The following is a 22229-nucleotide window of genomic DNA, read 5'->3' on the forward strand; positions in this document are numbered from 1 at the left end:
GATTCTTATGCCACTGGACCACCAGGGCATTCCCTGTGCTTAGGTTTTGACCTCCTCACCTAGAAGCATTTACAGGCTTAGGTGTTGGTTTGCTTGTAGACCTCCTTGGTTAATTGATTTGACGCTCCCCTTGAGCAAACAGTTGGGTTCAGCAAACCGCCTCGTGTGCAGGTATGACAGAAAGTGTGGGGAGGGGGTGTCCTCTTTGCTCCCCAGCTGGCTATGATCTGATGGGTCTGGGAGCATCCTTGGCCCTTCACACTAGCACATCTGCCTCCCTAGCAAGACCCACGTGAAGGGCATGAAGGCCAGGGTTTGCTCAGTGTGGTCACTACAAAGACATGATGCTGGGGTTGGGGAGAGAGCTGCAGGTTCAGGGGTTATGGGGTTGCAAGGGACTTACCTCCATTCATTATCTCAAGTAGATCGTGAGGATGGAAGGCGGGGGCACCGTCTGGTAGCGGGAAGGAACCACCAGGCCGTAAAATGACCAGACGTGGAAAAAGACACTGAAAAAGCCAAACGAGTGAAGAGAAATGAATGATACTCGGGCCCTCTCCCTCAGGGCGCACAGGGTCTCCCATCTCTGCCCCTCTGCCCACTGCTGCCCGTCTCCTCCCCTCCCACATAGCTGCCTCCGCTGCCAGGCCCCCAGCCCTGGGTTTAGCTGGACTCTGTCCAGTCTTGCCCGGGCCTGGCCGAGTTTGCCCAAAGCTGAGTCTCCAGCCCCGCCTTCTTTTGGACCGGCTCCACCCCCGAAGTCCCGGGAGAGAATCTGATTGGCCCAGCCTGGCCAAGGCGGCCAATAAACCTCGGCGGAGAGGCAGTCACGTGTCACAAGGTCAGGCACGGTGGGCGGGGTCCCCGGGCCGGATGCGTGGTGTACGGTGTGCTGGCCCCACGTGCTGCCCGTGCTCGCTTCCCGAGGGGCCGGGGGCAGGCAGGCCTCAGTAATCCCCGCCCGCTGCGCACCGCGCTGATCTGACTTGAGTCTCTTAATCGAGGCCGTTATTCCCCACTGGGCCGTCTACAGCCAGGGCTCAGTTTCCTGCTTGCCCTCCCACGTGGGTTCCTGGCGGACCCTGGAGACGGTGACGGTCTTGGCTGCCTTGACCTCACTAAAGCCTGGTGTTTGGGGCCAGCCGCTCCAGACCTGCTGACCACAGTGGCCCAAACTCGAGGTTCGTACTAGGAGGGCTGCCTGCGGCTGGGCGCCCAGTCCCTCAGCCCAGCCCCTGGATGGTACAGACCCCGACTGTCGGGGCGGAGGAGTTCCCGCGGCCCGCTACGGGTAAGCAGCTGCCTCCTGACCATGCTTGGTGGCCCCAGGATAAGGCCCCCTGAGCTGGGCTGTCCCAGCCCAGCAGGTGCATCCTAAAGCCTCCAGTTCAGGAGGGGAAATGGCATCCAGGGTGGGGAGGCAGTAGCAGGTCCCTTAGCCCTGACAAGCCGTGGCAGTTTCTTCAAGGACCATCTCAGAGACAGCCGGGGTTAGTGGTGAGAACCAGCAGTAGGCCTGGCTCAGGAGGCCCCTGCCACAGGGGACAGGCCTGGGAGAGGGGGCGCCGTGGGGACTTGTATCTATTAATTTAAGAAGTAACCATTGAGCTTGGTGCCTCTGAAGCTCTTCATCTTTGTCAAGGGAAATAGTTGGGGGTGGGCTCGGGCCGCAGTGTGCTGGGCGAGGTGGTGGAGGTGTCCAGGCCAGTGTTCTGGACCCCAGTTGCTCTGGAGAAATCACCTGGGTGGGTCTCAAAGAACGCCTGGCCAAGGAATCCCCTGGTGCTAAATCCAAGAGCGTGGTTCTCCTCACTGGTGCAGTGACTGAACACCATCGCTGGGCTCAGAGGAGGCGAGTAAAACTGTTTCCTCGGCGAACTGCTGGTTACTCAGGTGCATTTAATTTAAGAAGATTCACAGAGCCTTAGGCTTATGTGTGCCCTTCTGTATAAATGTTATACCTCAGTAAGAAGTTAAAGAAAAAGGGAAAAGAAGTTGCTGCCTGGGCCTTAATTAGATCCGAACATCTGTGGTGGGACCTGGGTAGTGGTGTTTTTTGGAAAAAGCTTCCTGGGTGATTCTAAAATGCAGTCACGGGTTAGAACTGCTGGTTTAACCCTGAATTTGGTGTCTCCATTCAGTACATTCTGGTATGCTTCTCCCCAGGCAGAAATTTAACTTGGAAGGTCCCCTAGGAGGGCCTCCAGTCACTGTTAAGATTTGGCCACCCGGCTGTGTCCCCCCCACCCTTGCCAACCTTGGCGTCCATCAGGACCCGAGCCCAGACATTCCAGTGAAGTCTGGCTGGAGCAGGGAAGGGTAGGGGTGTGGAGGGAAGAGGTGTCAGGAGGGGCAGAGAGGGAAGAGGCCACCTGAATCTAGGAGGTAGAGTTGGGGGGCAGTCGGGGTGGCCTCAGGCATTCAGGAGATGTCAGTCTTGCTCAGCCATCCGTCCTTTGCCCTGAAGATGTGTGTGAAGCTGAGGGACCAGGCCAGAGTCTCTCACTCCCCAGAGGAGAGCTGGGGGTTTGGCAGTCACATGGCAGGGAGGAGGGGATCAGAGAGAGGGACTCTGGCCCCTGACTTGGGGGTGCAGGGCGCAGGGCAGCCCCAGGGCAAATAAAATGGCTTCAGGCCTGGTGAGGTGTAACCAAGCGAAGAGAGGCTTGCAGGGGCTGGCCCTAGCTGTGCCCGGCAGGTCACTGGGTCATCAGTTCCTGGAGGGCGGGACTCATAGGCCAGGCCCACCCCCAGGGGGACTGTCTTCCTGCCGCTGCAGGAGTTGCAGCCAGAGTCGAGGTCCCCTTGCGATGGCTCTCTGCTGGTGCTGGCTACAGCTGGTCTGTGGTGAGAGGGACTCTTGAGCCCGCCCCTAACCCCCACCTAGATGACTATATCAATTTGTCCAGGTCACTGGCTTCTGGCTTGCTTCCATATGTGCTTCCTCACTGAGCCCTTCTGGGCACACTCCAGTGCCTCGTGGCACAATGAGGCTGCAGGGCATGGAACTGGCTCCACGGGAGGCATCCTCTCCTTGGTTGGATGCCTTCCCAACCCCAGGGTGTGTTGGGGGCTTGCAGTGACTCTCCACCCTTTCCCTTCGCCACCCCCACCTGTCCTGGGACCTGAGAGCTTTGGGTCCTTCTTCTCTGTGAGGGTCCCGGGCAGGTCTGAGCCCCTCCCTGCTCTGCTCTTGCTCAGTGTGGGGCGTGGGTGTTGTGCCAGAGGGGAGAGGATGGAGATGGGACCGTGGAGGAGGCAGGTCCCCAGGGTGCAGGGTCTCCAGCTCCTCCCACTAGGAGGTGGATGCTGCTTCCTCTCTCAAGCTTGAGCCAGGTGACCTTGGAAATTCCCGCTGCCATCCTGGAATGTTCCCTTGTCAGGCCAGCTCCGAGACATGAGATGCCAGGCTGCCCAGAGAGGCCCCGTGACAGAAGACGGAGCCCCAGGGAAGCACCTGCTGACCGCAGGCACCCAAGGCAGACAATCCCATCCAGGTGAGCCTTGGGGCGAATACAGATGGTTATTCAGTCGCTCGGTTGTGTCTGACTCTTTGAGGCCCCATGAACTGTAGCATCCCCCAGCTCCTCTGTCCTTGGGGTTCTCCAGGCAAGAATATTGGAGTGGGTTGCCCCTTCCTTCTCCAGGGGACACAGAAACACAGGTGCAATAAAAACACCAGCCCGATGCTCCCAGCAGCCCATGTGATATAAATGGTGGCTGATTAAAGACACTTGAGTTTGGGGTACACAGGTGACACCATTGTTATCTGTTCAGCATCTCATCCTTTGGAGGAACCAACCTGCCCCTCCAGGTGGTCCCCAGCACCCCCATCCCACCCTCCCCCTCCTGTTGCCATCCCAGGTTGACTCTGCCCCAGTCTTCCAGAAATCTGCCTGTGAGGGTGAAGGTTTTCAGAGCTTGATCATCTCATGGACTTGCTCTTAAAAACCCAGATTTCCTCATTCTAGTCACTCAGCTTCTTTACAGATCACCTGCCAAACACTGATCCCCTCCATACTCTCTCTCCCCCTCCTGTTAATTAGTTTCTCCTGTTTCTACCAAGGAACCATGATTGACAAACGTTGCCAGGAGGGAGGAAGTGGTGGGGCGTGCTCCCAGAGCCAGGGGATGCAGGGCAGGTTCTCACCTGAGAAGGGAGAGTCCCAAAGTCCTGGGGTCTGTGGCCCCGTCCCTGAGAATTGAATCGCTGCTCCTCTCTGCTGTGGGGGGTCTGAGACCAAGGACGCGGGGCAGAGGCTGCACGGCCGCCCCTGATAGCGGGGGCCGCAGAGAGGGGCGTCCTCACCTGGCCAGGGGACCCCGCGTGGGACTGGGTGGCCACTCTGCTCTGAGACTCTGTGCCAGTTCACATGGGCTGAAATCCTGGAAAACCAAACCCAGGCCCAAGCCTGCAGGCACTGAACGTGGTGCTGGCTGCATTTGCAGTCACTCCAACAGCAGTGGGGTCTTTGTAGAAAAAGGCCAGAAGTGGAGGTTTGAAAGTCAGCATCTGGGCGGCCCCCACACGGGTGGAAGGGCAGGGATTCCCACACCCCACCCCACCCACCTCACCTCTCTTCCTTGCACCTGTGAGCAGCAGGGGGCAGAGAGCATGGAGGGGGACGTGGAGAAGTTGTGAGTTTTCATCATACAAATTCTGGGGGATGTTTGCAGATCCTCAGCCAAGAACCTGCTCTCTGGACAGTGGGCTGACCCTGACCTGCTTAGCACCCTGGGGAACACCAGGGAAACCCAGAACCCTGTAGGCTAGACCACTGAATGCTCTTCACCTGTGGGGCAGAGAGCCCCTTGTCAGAACTGACCCCAGACCCCTGCCCCCCAAACTCCCTATGGACCCTGGCTTTACCACCTGAGTATGAGTCTTTTTCACCTGGACAGAGAGTCCTTGGCCCCCTCAGCCCTGCCCCACACCTGCACTTCCTGGGCCTTTGCTGCCGACCTCCTGGAAGGGGGTCAGCCTGGTGACTCGGGGTGCCCAGACCTCTGTCCTGTCCAGGGCTAGTGGGTTGGGCCACAGGGCTGGTGTGCACAGGGGGCAGGGCCGGTCCCATGGGTGGCAGTGGCCCCTCCTCCGCCCCTTACTCATTAGCCAGGCTGTACGGTTACCCTGGCCGGCTGGGTGAGGCTGGCTGAGAAGGTGCTCAGGCGTGCAGGGTGGCTGGGTGGCCTAGGCTTGGAATGGACAGCCCCCAGGACACGGTCCCCCCAGGCCAAAGGAGCCGCTGTCCTGCCCTCCGCAGGCTGGTCCCTGTTGGCTTTGGAGCTGAGGCACGGACACTCTTCATTCTTTCTGGACCCCTGGTAAGGAGGCGGGGGTAAGGGGCTGATGAGGCGGGGGGCAGGGGCTGCTCAAGGCCTTCCCCAGAAATCACCCGCAGTGACGGTGTCTAGGTGGCACCAGGGCCACCACCCAGAGCCTGGCGGGGTCTGACCTCTCTCAGCGGCAGGCAGCCCCCTCCCCCCCGCCATCAGAGGGACCAGGTTTGTCCTCCTTCAGGAACCCACGGGGAGGCTGTGGCCCGAGAGGCCAAGGGGAGCCCAGGGGTGCCTGCACGGGCGTTTGCATCGGAAGAGGGGCCTTTGCCCATTTATTTTCAAAGGGAAAATGGCTTCAGGTACATTTTTTTTCTGACTGTAAAGACTACTAAATATGTGCTCCTTGTAAGAGTTTGGACAACAGTAAAAGAAGACACTCCGTTCCAATCCCACCACGTGGACAGAGGCTTCCTAGGGTTTTGGTGTCTTTACTCCTCTGTGTTTGCATGCGGCCGGACGAGGTGGTTACAGTGACATCACCAGCTGTACCCACTCCAGCGCCCCTGCAGGGGAACCAGAGCTCGGGTTGATGCTGTTGCCCCGTGGGGAGGGGGCAGGACCCGGGCCTTCTGCCACCCAGACTCGGCCACACACTCGCTCCTCCGCTGTGGGCGACTCGCCCTGCGGCCCAGAGGGGCTTCTCGGGGGTCAGGGCCTGGAGAGCCTCTTGCCAGGAGCTGGGCTGTGAGCAGGGCCCTTGACCCCGGCCCCGGCGTTCAGTTCCTCTTCCAGATGCTGAACTTCATGGTCTATGTCGTGAGCACGGTGTTCTGCGGACACCTGGGCACAGTGGAGCTGGCAGCAGTCACCCTCTCAGTGGCCGTGAGTACAGCCAGGACCTTCTCCCCTGGGCTTCTGGGAGAAGACATGGCCTGAGGGCACAGCTGGACCTCCAGCCTCGCCCGAGCACACCCCACACACAGGCCAGGCCAGGAGGGGTCTCCCACTGCCGGGCAGCCCCCCAGGTGCAGGGTTCCCCTCGGTCTCCTGAAAGCCTGTGTTCTCTCCTGTGTGTGGCTCCAGTTTGTCAATGTCTGTGGAGTTTCCATCGGGTTTGGCTTGTCTTCGGCCTGTGACACCTTGATGTCCCAGGTAGGTGGGCCCCTGGGAACCAGCAGGGCTGGAGCCAGTCCCACAGCTGCTGCAGAAAGGGCAGGGCTGGGCACCCACCTGAGGCCCTGCAGTGGCCCCTGAATCTGGGAACTTGTCAGGCCTTTGGGGGGCAGCTGTCCCTGTACACCCACCCTCAGGGACCACGTGCTCTAGGGACCAGACCCTCCCCTTGCCAGGGTGGCCAGGCGAGAGAGCTCTGGAATGAAAGACAGTCCTCTGACCTTGAGTCCTCTGACTTTGACCTTGAATCCTCTGGCCCTGTGTGCTGAGGGCACACAGGGGGCCTGCTGCCCTTGGGAGGCCCACCACCAGGAGGGGCTCAGCTCCGGGGGCCTGGGGCTCACGGTGGGCCTGGCTGCTGCTCACTCCCCAGGGAGACTCGCACGCGCTGGTGCTTCAGGGATGGTGGGGGGTGGGCAGTGCCTCGCCCATCAGGAGTCATCGGAGTACTGGGTACCGTGGGTGGACAGGGGCTGGAGCTCTGCAAACGGTTGCTGTGGTCACTCTGAGCTGCTGAGCCCCTCAGAGGAAGCCCCGATTTGGGGGAGGAAGCAGGGATTTGGGGGAGTGGTGGAGGGCTGCCCAGCGCACCCACCTCCCCCCCCAGCCGGCGAGAGGAGGGCAGGCGCGGGGCGGGCGTAACCCCTGTGTTCTAGAGCTTCGGCAGCCCCAACAAGAAGCACGTGGGCGTCATCCTGCAGCGGGGCGTGCTGGTGCTGCTGCTTTGCTGTCTGCCCTGCTGGGCGCTCTTCCTCAACACCCAGCTCATCCTGCTGTTATGCAGGCAGGACCCGGCCGTGTCCAGGTGTGCTGGGGCGGGCAGGGGCGGGGCATCCCGGGAGGCCTACCCCGCCCATGCTGCTCTCTCTGGGTCTCCAGCCATCCCGCGGCCACCTGGTCTGGGGACTCTCCCCCACAGCGTGCTGCTCCAGCTGTGGCCAGCAGGGGGCAGACGACAGCCCATTTTAATTGAGAAAAGGCATTTGTATGGGGTTTGTTTGCATCTGGTCCCAGTGTGGGCCCGAGCCCTGCAAAGGCCTCGGAAGCAGTGACATGCACACCCCACATCGCAAACAGTGGGAACAGGACCGAGCCCTATTTCTGAAGAATTACACACTGTGTTGTTAATGTAGGATATATTTCCTCATAGGAATACCTCGCTCGTTTCCTGTTATGTGCACTTCATGTAGTTAATTCTTAACATGATGGAACCTTGTTTTCCCCTCTTACAAACCACACATCACTCCAAATTGAAGTTCCCCAGCCCTGAGACCCCGTGTTTGGGTCCTTTGGTTCTTGGGCCCTGCCTTCTGGCACCCTACCCCCACCGAGGTTCCAGGTGTCTCTGGGGGTCTTGTTTCCAAGGTAAAGTCTGCCAAACCTTTCCCCACCCCCAGGGTATAGGCTGCTTGGCTCAGAGCCTGGTTCTTTCTCCTGCAGGCTGGCCCAGGAGTATGTGCAGGTCTACATCCCAGGCCTGCTGGTGAGTTGTCTGTGGAGCTTGGATCCTGACCCCCTACTAGTCTGGAGCCCCTCAGCCCTCATGCTGGTAGCCAGAGGGGCTGGAGAAAACTTCTCATTGTGGTTGGTGGTTGGTGCATATTGAACTTTTAAAAAGTAGTGCAACACCTTTTTCTGGTTAGAAAACCATTTACAAGAGAGATTCTGGAAAGCCTTAGGAAGAAAAATTTCAAATCTTCCATTATCCTACTACCCAGAGAAAAGACAGGTTAATCTCTCTCTCCAGGGCTATTTCTCTTCATGGGTGTGTGTGTTATCAAACATAGAGACACACCTGTAGTGTGAAATGGGGCCAGTGTGTGTATGTTGTTTTGTAATCCACTTTTTCCCTTTAAAATATATCATTAGTCAGTCTCTAGATATGCTCAAATCACTGTCCACAGTACCCATTTCAAAGGCCTCACAGTATCCCCCCTTTGCCATAACTTATTAACCAGTCCCCATGTGTTGTGTATTTAGGTTGTTTGCAGTGGTCACTCTTATAAATTAGGTTGTGATTAACATTTTTATAGAAAAAGCTTTGTGAATGTCTGTAATGATGCCTTATTGGAATTGGAGTTGCTCTGTCAATGGCTTTTGATACTGGTTTTTATCAATTCTACCCTCAAGAACAATAGTCTCATCAGCACAGAGTATTATTAAAATGTTTTCTCCAATTAGAAATAGATTATTTTATTTTATTTTTTAGAAATAGGTTATTTTAACATGCACTTTATTGCAAATGAATTTGAGTGTTTTTTCATATCTTTGATCATTTTGTTTTCCTTCTATGAATTGCCCACGTCCTTTGCTTATTTTAGTGGATTGACCTCTTCCTAATTATTTTAACTCTTGTTAAATAATACCTCACTCCTTTGACATATGTGTCACAAACGTTTTTCAGTTGCCTTCTAATTTTTTGATACTTTTTTCTTAAAGAATTTTTAATGTGTTCATAACAGATCCATAAATCCCATCCTTTATGATGTCTGTCTTTGATGAGCTTAAGAACAGTCACCCCGTTGCAGGATTGTAGAAGCATTTGCCTTTATTTTATTTGAACTTTTTAATGGTTTCTACTTTTGTGTTTAGAACTGTAATCTTTCTAACAAATGTTTTCTAAGAGTCGTTATTGAATGTTCTTTCTCTGTTAATTTATTGAATATTAAGTAAGCAGTCCATCCACACAGATAAGTTTCTGAGATTTGAGCCCCGCCTAGTGGTCCATTTGTCCACTCGGGACTCATGGCTGCACAGTGTGATTTGCTGTGGTTCAGTGGAAGTGTCACTACGGGGCAGGCTGTCTCAGGGGAGTCTACCTTTCTGTCTCTGCCCCCCTCTGTCCCCCCTCACACTGCCCCCTCTGTCTTTCCTCTCTGCCCCCCTCTATCCTCCAAGCACCAGTGACAGAGCTCTTGAGGATGGACCTGGGAAGGGAGAGGGTTGGGGTGAGTTCAGGGTGCCCATAGGGGACACCAGCCCTGTCAAGGAGCCCCAGCCACACCCTCCCATCTGGAAGGCTAGAGCCATGACTTCTTTGGGGTCTGGCCAGCTCCAGATTTCTTCTGTAACATGGAAACCACCTGAAAAGTCTGGTCTTTCTCCTCCAAACCTTTGGCTCTTCAGACCAAGTGAAGGTGTCTTGTCCAACAGGGCCCCTGGGGCCGGGTCAGGGGAAACTTCCAGGTGATCACTGTGGCAGCCACTTTATCAAAACAAAGCCGCTCCCTCGGGTCAGGGGAAACTTCCAGGTGATCACTGTGGCAGCCACTTTATCAAATCAACAAAGCCGCTCCCTCCCATTCAAAGATGCTGCCAAACGTAACTCCTTGTGGGATGAGAAGCATCACGTCTTAGTCATGATGCTAACCCAACTCTTGGCACTCTTAAATGTGCCAAATGCTGTTTTGTAAGCACTTTTGGAATATCAGCGTTGCATATAAATGTATGTATGAATAGCAAGGATTCACACGCACAGTATTATCCCCTTTATAGGTGAGGAAACTGAGGCACACACAGGTTAAGTAAGTGGCCTAAGACCACACCACTCACAGGAAGCACAGAACTAGTACCTGAATCCAGTGGCACATTTTTGCTGACTGTGCAGCCCTGAAGAGAGAGGGAGGGTGGGCAGGGGGCACAGACCTGGGCCAGGGTTTGACAGGGCAGGAATTGCAGGGAAGTGCCCCCAAGATACATACACACATACGCACACAGGCCCCCTCTGTCCTCCATGGACTCCTCTGATGTCGCCACCCTGCTTTGCAGAGGCTGCTGGTGGCCTCCCGCTCCCTCCACCCAAGGCCCCTCCATCCAGAGTCTTGTCTCTGGCAGCCAGAGACAGGCCCTCAGGTGGCCTGGACCTGTGGGCTCTGGTGGCCCTTCTGTGAACAGGCCCGGTTGGCAGCCAGGGGCCCAGTCCCTTTCGTTCTTGCCAGAGCACTGGAGCCCCTCTTGGGTCCCCTCTCCCTGCCTGCTGGTCCCATCCCAGCACCAGCCCTCAGGCAGGGCAGGTACCCAGGCCAGGGCGGTGCGTGTCTGCTGGTCGGGATGCACTCTGCTAAAGCAGCTGCCCCAGATTGATCTCAGCAGTGTCTGTTCTTGTCCATGTGGAAGTGGTGTTTACTTGTGTCTCTCTGTGTGTGTTTATTTACACAGGCAAATTTTCTCTACAGCCTGCAGGCCAAGTACTTGCAGAATCAGGTACAGGGCCCTAGCTGGAGCTGCCCCGTATCCCGCACTGCACTGTCCAGCGGGGGAGGAATGCCTGGGGTCCCTGTTCTGACCTCCACACAGGGGTCTGTGGGGAGCTGCGTGTCCCCAGCCTGTGTCACCCCTGGGGCCCCCTGACTCAGTGAGGCCAATTTTCATCTATTTCAGGGCATCGTTTGGCCACAAGTCTTCAGTGGCATCGTGGGCAACTGCGTCAACGGCCTGGCCAACTATGTCCTGGTTTCTGTGCTGGGCCAGGGGGTCAGGTGAGCAGGGGGCTGCAGGGCCTGCTTGGGGGGGTCAAGTGTCGGGGGGGGGGTCAGTTGAATAAGGTGTTGCATGGGCTGTGGCAGCCTGGTCTGGAGCCCTGCCTACCCCTGAGGGGGCAGCAAGTCCCATCACAACAAGGACTGTGGAGGCTGTCCACACCATTCAGCCACAGGTGGGTCATGGGGAACTGGGGATGAGCCAGGCCTGTCCCCCACTTGCCTCCAGGGCTGGAGTCGGCCTTTGCTCCAGCCTGGCCTTCCACCCTCTGTCAGGGGCTCCGCATTCGCCAACACCGTCTCCCAGTTCACGCAGGCTGTCTTCCTCCTGTTCTACATCGTACTGAAGAAGCTGCATCTGGAGACATGGGCAGGTGTGGAGGGGGATCCTGCCCAGGGAGGGGGTTGCTGAAGGGCGGGTAGGCCGCCAGCACCAGCCCAGGGCCTTCACTTCGTGGGCAGGGTCCCAGCTGGAGCCTTTGGAGGAACCCTGCCCCAGGCCTGCCCCCACATCCCTCAGGGCCCACCTCTTCCCCACCCCCTGTATCTGCACCCTCTCTCCGCCTCTGCACCCCACCCCTAGAGGCTTGGTTTCCCAATCCAGTGTGTCCCGGGGCACAGCCCTGCCGGGGACGGGCCAGAAGCTTCCGCGGATAGAATGCTGGGTGCCAGCAGCAGGCTGCATCCACATTGCTTGGATAAGCTTCAGAACTCCTCGTTAACTCCATTTTTATCTATATGGAGGAAGCTGGTGCCGAGAGAGTTTGTCATTCACCCCAAATCACAGAAGTGGGCTCGAACCTGCTCCCAGGCCTAGGTGCTGAGCTTTTAGCCCCTGAAAGCTGACTGTGTGGACTGTGTGTCCCTCTCTGGCCTGGGGCCTCCTCCCCCATGGCTGTGCAACCCTGTCTGCCTTGTGAAATCTCCTGGAGCCTTGGTGTCGGGCCACCCTCCCAGCAGCCCTCCGGGGAGATAGGGAAGAGATAAGGACTAAAATTTCATCCGAGGAGACAGGGCCCAGGAAGGGCCAGGCTGTCTGCCAGCCTGTGGTGCCCGGGCTCCCACCCAGGGGTGCTGCCTGAGGTGTTAGCCCATACCCTCCTCCTGTCCCCACCCTGCCTGGTGCCAAGTGCCTGGGCTTGCTGTGTGGAGTCAAAAGCTGTGGGCCCTGGCGGTGGGTGGGCTGGCTGGGCCGCAAGGCGGATGGGGGCTCAGTCAGCTGGCTTCTGCTCCTAGGCTGGTCCTGGGAGTGCCTGCAGGACTGGGGCCCCTTCTTCCGCTTGGCCGTCCCCAGCATGCTGATGCTGTGCATCGAGTGGTGGGCCTACGAGATCGGGAGCTTCCTCGTGGGTACGTGGGACAGCGGCGTGTGGGGAGACCCCTCCCCCAGACAGGTGGTTCATCCACCCAGCTGGGCTCCCTGCCAGACTGTGAGCTTCCAGCAGGCAGGCCTGGGCCCAGTGCAGCCCAGTCTAGGCCTGGCACGGAGTGGACACCTGGGCATGATTTTCAGTCAGAGATGGAATGAGATGAAACTGGTGCAGCCAGAACATCTTGTGCTCATCAACGGACTCAGAACAGAGTCCAAACAGCCAGGGCTGGAATGGCCCCAAGAGACCTTCCAGTCCACCCCGGACCTCATTTATAGATGAGAAAATTGAGTCCCAAGAGTAAAAGAGGCTGTCCAGAGTCACCCCAACCGGGCTGAGAGCTGAACTCAGTCAGGCTTCTTGACCTTGGTCCAGTTTTCTTCCCTCCCTCATCACATGGTGTACACAGGAGAGAGACCCTGACCCTGGCACACCCAGGCAGGGGTCTCCTGGAAGGCTGAAGGCCAAGTGGAAAGGTGGTTTTTGCTGTGTCTGCCCTTGGAAGCCACTGGCCCCTTGGCCCCAAGAGCAGGGGGCACTCTTGTCAGCCCAGGGCTGTTGGCCAGCTGGCTGGACACTCACAGTGCTCCTGCCCCACCTCCGCAGGCCTGCTCAGCGTGCGCGACCTATCTGCCCAAGCGGTCATCTACGAGGTGGCCACCGTCGTCTACATGGTGAGGCTTGTGGGGGGTACCTTTTTGTCCTGCCCCCAGCCCAATCCCCTGACAGCCTGGGAGTGTCAGAGGGGGAAGGGGCGGCTGCCCCCCCAGAGGCCATTTCTGTCTCCTGAGGGACCCTCCAGACCCCCTGTATTCCACCAGGCCCAGGCCCTAAGAGCCACACGTGGCCCACAGCTGCTCCGCCGTGGGTAATACAGAACTCTCCATGTTGGAATTGTTTTGAGTTGATTGGCATCATTTAAAATTGGGAGGTTTCACGTCACAATCTGGATTTCTGCATTTTTATTGAAAAATGGGACGTTCCCTTTAGCACCTCTAGTGGTGAGCCCTGGGGAACAGAGCCCTTTTGGGGGCACTTCCTTGCCTCCACCAGGGAAAGAATTCCCCGCAGTTCCTTCCTCTTCGAGGACACATGGGGTATCCCTTGTCACTTGTGCAGCCTCTGCCAGCCTCCTGGGGTGCATGCTCTGTGATCCCAGCTTTAATCGAGGGAGTTGCAAAAACCTACATGTACAAAACTGATTTATAAAGTGATTCTTATGTTGAAAGTGGTGTCAATCTTTTTCTCGCAGGGACCTTTTTATGACAGACTTAGGACTACACTTGCCTTTTTATGTGATGTTTACTCATGAGGTTTTGGCTGTGTGTTGATTTTGGCTGCCTGTGGTGTCTGATGGCTCAGCGAGGGTGGGGCTTTGGCTGGCTTGATTGGGGTACCCCCACCCCACCTGCCAGCCGCTGATCTCATGGCTGGTTACCAGCAGCCAGGAAATACCCTGCTTCTCTCCCTCTTGGCCCGGGGGCTGACCGTAACTTCTTGTCTCTGAGTCCAGATCCCCATGGGGCTCAGCATCGCGGTCTGTGTCCGAGTGGGGACAGCCCTGGGAGCCGCAGACACCGTGCAAGCCAAGCGATCAGCCATCTCAGGCACCCTCTGCACAGGTGGGTGGGGTCAGGCCTCGGCCAGGGGAGGCCCTGGGAGCCACGGCTACCTTCCAAGCCTGTGGTACCTGTTATGTGGCCCAGAGCAGCAAGCCTGCTGTGCCCCTTCCGGCCACTTCCCCACTGCTGGGGGTCTGAGCCGGCAGTTTCCATCACGTAGTGTAATGCTAGGAAGGCCCTTCCTCCCCAGGCTCCCAGGCCTCTAGGTCTTCCTGTGAGCTCAGCCTCCCGGAGTCCCCGGAAGCATGGGCCTGCTCGTGGCGACCCTCAGAAAGGACCCCTGTGCATCCATCCTGTCTCTGCTTTCTGCAGCTGCCAGGCTCAGATCAGCTCCTCATGGAGAGTGGTGGTTCTCAGGCTTTAGACCTAGGTTGGGGGTAGGGTGGGGGAGCTGGGTGTCAAAACCCGAACCTCCCCCCACCGCTGGCAGTTTCTGACTCAGTCAGTTGGAGATGGGGGTCTGAGAATCTGCTTCACTAGGCAACTGCCGGTCCAGGGACCCCATTTTGAGAACCATGGGAGGAAGGGCATTTTGCATGTTGTCATCACGAGACCGCAGATGAGGGTCTTCGTCCAGGCGGACGTGCGGCTGGGCTGGCTCGGGCTGAGGGGGGCCAGGCTCCTCCCTGGGCTGGGTCGGCCTCACTGCCTTCATCTCTTGCAGTGGGAACCTCGCTGGTTGTGGGCGTCCTATTAAGCCTCCTGAGAAACAAGCTGGGCCACATCTTCACCAACGACGAGTAGGTAGTCGGCTTTCCCACCTCGTGTCGGGGGCCTCGGCTGCTGCCCATGCACAGACCAGGCGCCAACCGAAGGGCAGGGCAGAGCTAACGGGGCTCCTCGGGGGGTTCGGACGTGTCCACACACACAGGGAGACTCAGGGACAGGAGCGGCCTGGCCTGGGGCGACCACCTAGGCTTGGAGAAGGTGGGGGCAGGGCGGAATAGATGGGACAGGAGTGGGACTCCAAGGCCAAGGTTGTGTCTCATGGCCCCCTGTCCCTGCAGGGAAGTCGTTGACCTGGTCAACAAGGTCCTGCCGCTGTACATCTTCTTCCAGCTGTTTGATGCCCTCTGTGTGAGTCCGGATCTGACCCCCGTGTTCCCAACCCCTGGCCCCCAAGCAGCTCAGGGCTGTGAGCTTGAGCTGCCTGATTAGTGCTGACTGCAGAGTAAGCGGCAGCTCTTGGATCTCTTATTATTCAAAATAACGCCTCCCCGCTTTCTCTCCTGCAGTTCCAGCTCACTGAGAAGTGTGCACATTAGCAAAATACTGACCACTTTTCCAGTGCAGAATCATAAACCCTCTTCTTCCTTGTTCCCCAGGATTGGGTGGGGGGGCAGCGGGGCACAGCTCTGACTCAGGCCCCACCCGGCCAGGAGCGGCCACACTGGCTTCCAGAATAGAGGCGCCCAGAGTACAGAGGGGCCCAACTTTCCACTTGGATCACTAAAGAGCAAGTCTCATTGAGTGCAAGTCTGAATTCTGTGAATGTTTAACAGCCTGGCATAGAGACAGCGAGCGCCAGAGTCTCATTTGTTGAGCAGAATTTGAAGCCCTGGGTCGTCGTCTTCACACCTTGGGCAATCTTGCAGGAAGCTCCAAGTCTCTGCCTGGAGCATGTGCTTTGAGAGCAGCAAGGGGCAGGAGGCAAACACCCTTATAGGAGTCATCAGCTCTTATAGAAAAAGTGGTTCCTATAGGAAGGAAAGAAAGAGCCGTTGGGAGAAAGTATATTCGTGGAGAGTTTTCCTCAAAGCCCTGGCACTGTGGCCGGTTCCCCATACATTTCCAGGGCTGGTCTTCAAATCTAGTTGGGCACAGGCTTGGAGCACATTACTGACCTCATCAGGACCGCTTGCTTTGGGCCGGGTTTTGTCATCAGATTCACAGCTTTTATTGCAAAATATTAAAAGAAATCCTCTTCTGGGCTCTGTTACGGCTTCTGCAAGGACACTATAATTACTTTTTCTCTAGCTCCAAGGTGAAGCCACAGCTGAGAAACTCCTCCTGCAGGGTCAGGCCTCAGAGGGCTCTGCATTCCTAAATGCTCCTAAGGCAGCACCTCTCTGTTCACTGCCCACCAGGGAACCCGCAGCAGATTCACAGCTCACGACTGCCAGGGGTCTTACAGCGTGCATTGCTGCATCTACTATGTTTACTCCTGGTTATATCTATTTTTTTTTCATTAAAAAATTTATTTTTTGGGTGCACCATGCGGTATGTGGGATCTTCTTTCTCTGACCAGAGATTGAACTGGTGCTACCTGCAGTAGAAGCTCCATTGCATTGCCAGAGAACTGAATCTCCAAACCACTGGATTATCAGAGAACTCCCTAGATGTATGTTATTCTTTTTTTTTTTTTTGTAAATAATTTTATTTGTTTATTTTTGGCTGTGCTGGGTCTTCATAACTTGCTCAGGTTTTTCTCTAGTTGTGGGAATGGGGGCTACTCTCTAGTGGCCGTGCTCAGGCTTCTCTTGTCGTTGTGGCTCCCAGACTCTAGGGTGCGAGGGCTCAATAGTGTGGCCCATGGGCTTAGTTGCTGTGAAGCATGTGGGACCATCCCAGACAGCAGATCAAACCTGTGATTCCATTGACAGGTGGATTCTTTACCACTGAGTCACCAGGGAAGCCCTATATTATTCTTAATTTAAGTTTTCCATGGACCTAGTTTTTATTTTATATTTTTTATGCCTTTCTTGAATTATAGTTTACATACCATAAATTCATGCGTTTTACATGCGTAAGTCAAACCTTTGAGTAAGTGTCTACTTGTGGAACCAGTGCTGCAATCCAGTGTTTTCATCACCCCCACAGAATTCCTGGGGCCTGCTTTGAAGTCACTGCCTACTCCCACGGGCAGCCCCAGTCAATGCACTGACCCACTTTCTGTCTGTGCGTACTTGCCTCTTCTGATTATTTTATAGACGTGGAATTACAGAGTATGTGGTCTTTTGTGCCTGGTTTCGTTCACTTCTTGAAATGTTTCCGAGGTTCTTCCATGGCATAGCATTTTTCAGGACTTCATTCCTTTTTGTGGCTGAATGATAGTCCACTCTGTGGCTGTAACATGTTTGTCTACCCATTCATCAGGTGATGGACATTTGGGTTGTTTTGAGTGTGGCCTGCTGTGACAAGGGCTGCTGGGAACATTCAAGTATGAGTCATTGTGTGGACGTATGTTTTCCTGCCTCTTAGTAGAGTCTTAAGGAGTTGAATTGTTAGGTTAAAGCGTAAGTTTATGTTTAACTTTGTAAGAAACCATTAAGCTGTTTTCCAAAACAACTGTATCATTTTACATTCCCACCAGCAATGTACCAGGATTCCAGTTCCTCCCCTGTGTTGCTAATTCTTGGTATTGTTTGTCTTGAAATTGGAAAAAGTAGATTTTACTTTTAAGAGCAGTTTTAGGTTTACAGAAAAATTGAGCAAATACAGAGTTCCCATAAGCACTCCCCCCCCCCCCCCCGCTGGTTCCCCCTTTTATTTATATCATGTATTAGTACAGAACATTTGTTTACTTGATGAAGAATATTGATACATTAAGTCCACAGTTCATGGTTGGTATGCATTCTGTTGGTTTTGACAAACGTTTAAGGACATGTACACAACATTGTAGAATCATACAGGATACACACTACTATATATGAAACAGGTGAACAACAAGGTCCTACTGTATAGCACAGGGAATTATATTCAGTATCCTGTAATAAACCATAATAGAAAAGAATATGAAAAAGAATATATCTATAACTGATTACAGCAGAAACTAACTTTTTTATATTATTTCTCATTTTTATTAGAGTCATCCTCATGGGTCTGTACAGGTATCTCGGTGTAGTTTTAATGTACATTTCTTCTTTTTTTTTTTTTTCTGGGCCATGCCACACGGCATGTGGAATCTTAGTTCCCCAACCAGGGATCAAACCGAGGCCCCCTGCAGTGCGGGCACAGAGCCCTAACCACTGGACCACCCGGGAGTCCCTGATGTGTGTTTCCTGAATGACTAACGCCGAGCCCCTTCCATCTGCATGTCTCCTCGGGTGAAGTGTCTGCTTGTGTCTTTGTTCAATGCAGACATCAGGCTCTTGTCTGAGCCTGCCAGGGCTGCCCTGACAAAGCATGCAAAGCCGAGTGACCTAACATACCAGAAATGGATTGTCTCACGGTTCTGGAGACCAGAGGTCCTAGATCCAAGGCACCAGGGGAGGATCTACTCCAGGCTCTGCTGAGCTTCTGGAACCCTCAGGAGCCCCTGAGCATGTAGAAGGCATCGTTTGCCCATGTCTGTTCACGTTGTCTTCCCTCTGCATGTCTGTGTTCTAGTTTCTCCTTTTTACAAGGACACCTGTCTTCTTGGGGTAGGGTACACCCTGATGACCTCATCTCAGCTTGGTCTTCTGCAGAGATGCCATTTCCAGTTAAGGTCATATTCAGAGGTCCTGGGGTCAGGACTTCAGCATCTTCAATGGGGGGCACAAGTAAACCCATTGTAATTACCTTTTCATTACTGAGTTGTAAAAGTTCTTTTTTTCATTGTAGAATAGTTGATTTATAATGTGTTAATTTTTACTGTATAGCAAAGTGATTCAGTTATACATGTATGTATTGTTGTTGTTCAATTGCTAATTCATGTCTGACTCTTTTCTACCGCATGGATGGCAGCCAGGCCTCCCTGCCCCTCACTATCTCCTGGAATTTGCCCAAGTTCATGTCCATTGAGTTGGTGTACATTTTTAAAAATATTCTTTTCCATAGTGGTTTATCATAGCATATTGAGTGCAGTTCCCTGTGCTCTATGCTTGGACCTTGTTTGTCCGTCCTATATGTAATAGTTTGCATCTGCTCACCCCACACTCCCAGTCCACCTCTCCCCCTGTATCTGAAACACAACAGCCTTGTGTGACCCAGGGCAGGTCCCTCCAGGAAGGAAGGGGGACGAGGGCCCCTCCTAGCCCGTGTTGTGGACTTAAATGAGGCCATGGCCCATAGATTCCTGGGGAAGCCCTGCTGCTAAGACTCACCATCGCCTCAGCATCACCAACCCCCAGCCCTTCTGCCTCCTGCAGTGTCTCTACGCTGGGGTCCTGCGTGGGACTGGCAGGCAGGCCTTCGGGGCTGTGGTGAATGCCGTCATGTACTACGCCATCGGCCTCCCGCTGGGTGTCGTGCTGACCTTCCTGGTCGGGATGGGGATCATGGGTACGTGGTGTCGGGGGAGGGGGGCAGGCCTAGTGCTCGTCGATGCCCTCACTCACCCCCGTGTCCTGCAGGCCTCTGGCTGGGCATGCTGGTCTGTGTCATGCTGGCCACCGCTGCCTTCGTCACTTACACGGCCCGGATGGACTGGAAGCGGGCTGCGGAGGAGGTGAGTGCCCTTCCTATTACCAAAGAAACCATGCCAGACACCATCCTCAGCCCCCCCTCCCCCCCGCCCCTGCTCAAACTCAAGCAGAGGGCTCCCGATGACCCTGAGGGTGAGCTGTGACCTTGGAAAAGGTACCGACAGCACCCTGTCCGCCATCCTCTTGGGAGCACTTCTGAAACAGGCGGCCTGGCGTTTCCTACTATGGCTCAGACTCTGAAACCCAGAGGGTGTGGGTTCACCCTCTGTGAACCCACAGAGCTTCACACCCTCTGTGGGGATCCAGTCCTCCTGGCATCTGAGACAATGGATCAACCTAGATCTAAAAGAGCGCCTCTTAAAATTCCCCAGACTGTGGACATGGCAGGCCTGGCCTTACCGCACTTCACAGGTGTTGCGGTTTTTGCAGGGTGAGGGTCTGGTGCCACCCCACGTTGAGCAAGGCGATCGGCAGGCACCATCTTCCCAACAGCATTTGTTCGCTTTGTGTCTCTAGGTCACACTTTGCTCATAATTCTCATCATATTTCAAATCTTCTCATTATTATCATCTCATTTATGGTGAGGGATGATCACTGAACTCTGACATCACCATCGCGAAAATATGACCTGCTTAAGGCTCAGGTGATGGTATTTTCCAGCCAGGAAGTACTTTTTAACTGCGGTATGGACAAGGTGTCTGGCACACTTAGCAGACTCATGTTGTGCAAACATTACTTTTATGTGCACCAGTAACCCAGAAAAGTCCTCTGCCTGCGTTACTCGCCTTATTGCAGTGGTGTGGAGCCCCCAAGATGTGCCTGTGTGTGACCATGTGTATCCTGCTCAGCCTGCAGGGCTCAGCTGAGGCTGGGTGGATGGGCAACTGGCAGGCTGACCTGGCGACTCTCTGTCCTTCAGGCGCAGAAACACGCGGGACTGCCGCCACTGGGGAGCAGTGGGAGCATGGCTCTCGGACCCAGGCCCGGGCCTGAGAAAGCAGTTGTGTCTTCAGGTAACACTGCCCTGTGTGCTTGGGTGGCCAGGAACCGCAAGCGCCCAGGCTGCCTCTCTTCCTCAGTGTGACAGTGATATCTGTTCTGACACCAGGAGGGGCACTGATGTCCTGGGAAGCAGGCCCTGTCTGTCCTGGCCTGGGAGGCTGTGACCCTTGGTCCTGTCATCAGATGAGGGTGTGAGTTGGGCGCTTAGATCTCCTCCCTGTCATCCTGCAGCTAGCTGCTAAACTAGAGGACGAGGTCTGAGCACCAGCCATCTGACCTCAGGGCGCATTGTCAGCACCTAGCTCCAGTGTGGGCAGGAGGACTGCAGCCGAGGGTTAGGCAGGTCAGCCTGGCTTGATAACCAGTGTGGGTGGCCCTTTCCGCCCACCCCTCTGCACCCCATTAGACTGGAGCTCTGCTGCCCTGGCGCTGGCCTGAGCCCAGGGCTGTGTGTCCACAACCCACAGCCTGGTTATCTCTGCAGCCTTAGCTCACTCATCCTGAGCTGTGCCTTGATTGGGGTGGGCATGGGGAGCCGGCACAGGCTTTGGGGGCTTCAGTGTTGCCAGGGAGCGGGGGAGCCAGCGTGACTGAGCATGTCACATGCTGAGGTTGCTGGTGGAGGTTACACACCTCCAGGCCGTCTGACCCCGTCTGATCTCAGCCTTGTCTGCGCATCAGGTCCACAGGATGCTGTCCCACGTGTTTCCTGCTGTGAGGCAGGGGTGTCAATCCTTTGGCTCCACAGCCCCCCACCTAGGGCTGAGCTGGCTTCTGCTTGTCTTGCAGTGGCCACAGGCAGCTCCCCTGGCGTGATCCTGACGACCTACTCAAGACTCGGGGGCCACCTGGACCTCCTCAGGACTCCGGAAGCAATCCAAACCCTACCCGCCCCCGCCAACCGACTGTCAGCCAAGCAGCTGGCTGTCCGCCGGGGGGCTGCTCTGGGGGTAGCAGTGGGCTCGTTGATAGTGGGGCTCGTCCTGAGGGTCCTCACTGCCAGGCCCTAGCGAGACAGCTTGAGACAAAAAGGAAGCTGAGAGCGGCTGCCGACCCCAAATTCAGTGCAGGGGGATGCCCCGAACCACTCCTCAAGAACATTCACGGGACTTCCCTGGTGATCCAGTGGTTGAGAATCTGCCCATCCACTGAGCGGGTTTCCCCCTCCTCCCCCCCAACCCCACCCCCCACCAACCCCCACCAGTTGGGGAGCTGGGATCCCACATGCTACGCAGTGTGGCCAGAAAATAAAACAGATTTTGAGCCGGTGCTGTGTGTCACATGGCGGGTCTGAGCGGCAGTTAAATTGCCTCCTCTCACCTGACTGCTCTTGATAACAGCTCAGCCGACTGGAAGATGAGACTCCTGGGGTTGGTCCCCTTATTCAATAAACGGCTTCAGGTTAGAGATTTCAAATCAAAACGAAATAGAAAACGCCACTGTCACATGAAAAAGTAGGCAGAGTCTGCCGCCGAGGTCTGTTTACAAAGCCTTTGTGAAGTTCTGGAAGCAGGGGTCAGTGGGCCCTGCCCACGCAGTCCACCTTGCTGAGACCCCCGTCTGCTCCTGCTCTGGCACCTCCTGCAGGTCCAGGAGCTGTGAGGCCCCAGCCGGGCTGGTCACCTTTCCCCCAGTGCTCTCAGGGCATGAGCATTTTCGCTTGAGAAATGCCTCTCACAGTAGCGACAGGCTATAACTAAGAGCAGTCGGTAGAGTCTGCCTACAATGCAGGAGGCCTGGGTTCGATCCCTGAGTTGGAAAGATCTCCTGGAGAAGGAAATGGCAACCCACTCCAGTATTCGTCTAGAGCATTCCATGGACAGAGGAGACTGGTGGGTTACAGTCCCTGGGGTAGCAGAGAGTCAGATGTGACTAACACTTCGACAGGCAGTGAAACCCAGATCACTGGGCCAGGGAGGCTCAGGACAGAATGGAGGGCTAACCCAGTCCTAGGGT

General features: G+C 55.5%; 1 protein-coding gene across 5 annotated transcripts; it reads left to right on the forward strand.

Annotated features, from left to right (window-relative positions):
* The first annotated feature begins 909 nt into the window (after positions 1 to 909).
* On the forward strand, positions 910 to 21542 carry SLC47A2 (solute carrier family 47 member 2). 5 transcript variants are annotated; one of them, XM_020895629.2, is made up of 19 exons: positions 915 to 1181; positions 3384 to 3497; positions 5265 to 5325; positions 6061 to 6162; positions 6364 to 6432; positions 7110 to 7258; positions 7894 to 7936; positions 10612 to 10656; positions 10834 to 10931; positions 11208 to 11305; positions 12168 to 12281; positions 12908 to 12975; positions 13815 to 13923; positions 14588 to 14663; positions 14931 to 15000; positions 18996 to 19128; positions 19200 to 19294; positions 20191 to 20284; positions 21063 to 21542. In XM_020895629.2, the coding sequence occupies exons 2-19, from the start codon at positions 3403 to 3405 to the stop codon at positions 21281 to 21283; spliced, it is 1740 nt and encodes a 579-aa protein (XP_020751288.2). In that variant the 5' UTR covers positions 915 to 1181; positions 3384 to 3402; the 3' UTR covers positions 21284 to 21542. The 5 variants fall into 5 exon arrangements, with proteins under 5 accessions (XP_070335309.1, XP_070335308.1, XP_020751288.2 ...); XM_070479208.1 differs by lacking the exon at positions 18996 to 19128 and having other exon boundaries at positions 910 to 1181; positions 21063 to 21176; XM_070479205.1 differs by lacking the exon at positions 12168 to 12281.
* The last annotated feature ends 687 nt before the right edge of the window (positions 21543 to 22229 follow it).

Source organism: Odocoileus virginianus, chromosome 17, assembly GCF_023699985.2.
Source record: "Odocoileus virginianus isolate 20LAN1187 ecotype Illinois chromosome 17, Ovbor_1.2, whole genome shotgun sequence".
Classification (NCBI taxonomy): Eukaryota; Metazoa; Chordata; class Mammalia; order Artiodactyla; family Cervidae; genus Odocoileus; species Odocoileus virginianus.

Bases quoted from the DNA above. Each gene is read 5' to 3' on its own strand.
- SLC47A2 (XM_020895629.2), top strand. From the start codon at position 3,403: ATGCCAGGCTGCCCAGAGAGGCCCCGTGACAGAAGACGGAGCCCCAGG. The intron at 15,001-18,995 runs GTGAGTCCGGAT...TGCCTCCTGCAG, and splicing joins AGCTGTTTGATGCCCTCTGT to TGTCTCTACGCTGGGGTCCT. The intron at 19,295-20,190 runs GTGAGTGCCCTT...TCTGTCCTTCAG, and splicing joins GGAAGCGGGCTGCGGAGGAG to GCGCAGAAACACGCGGGACT.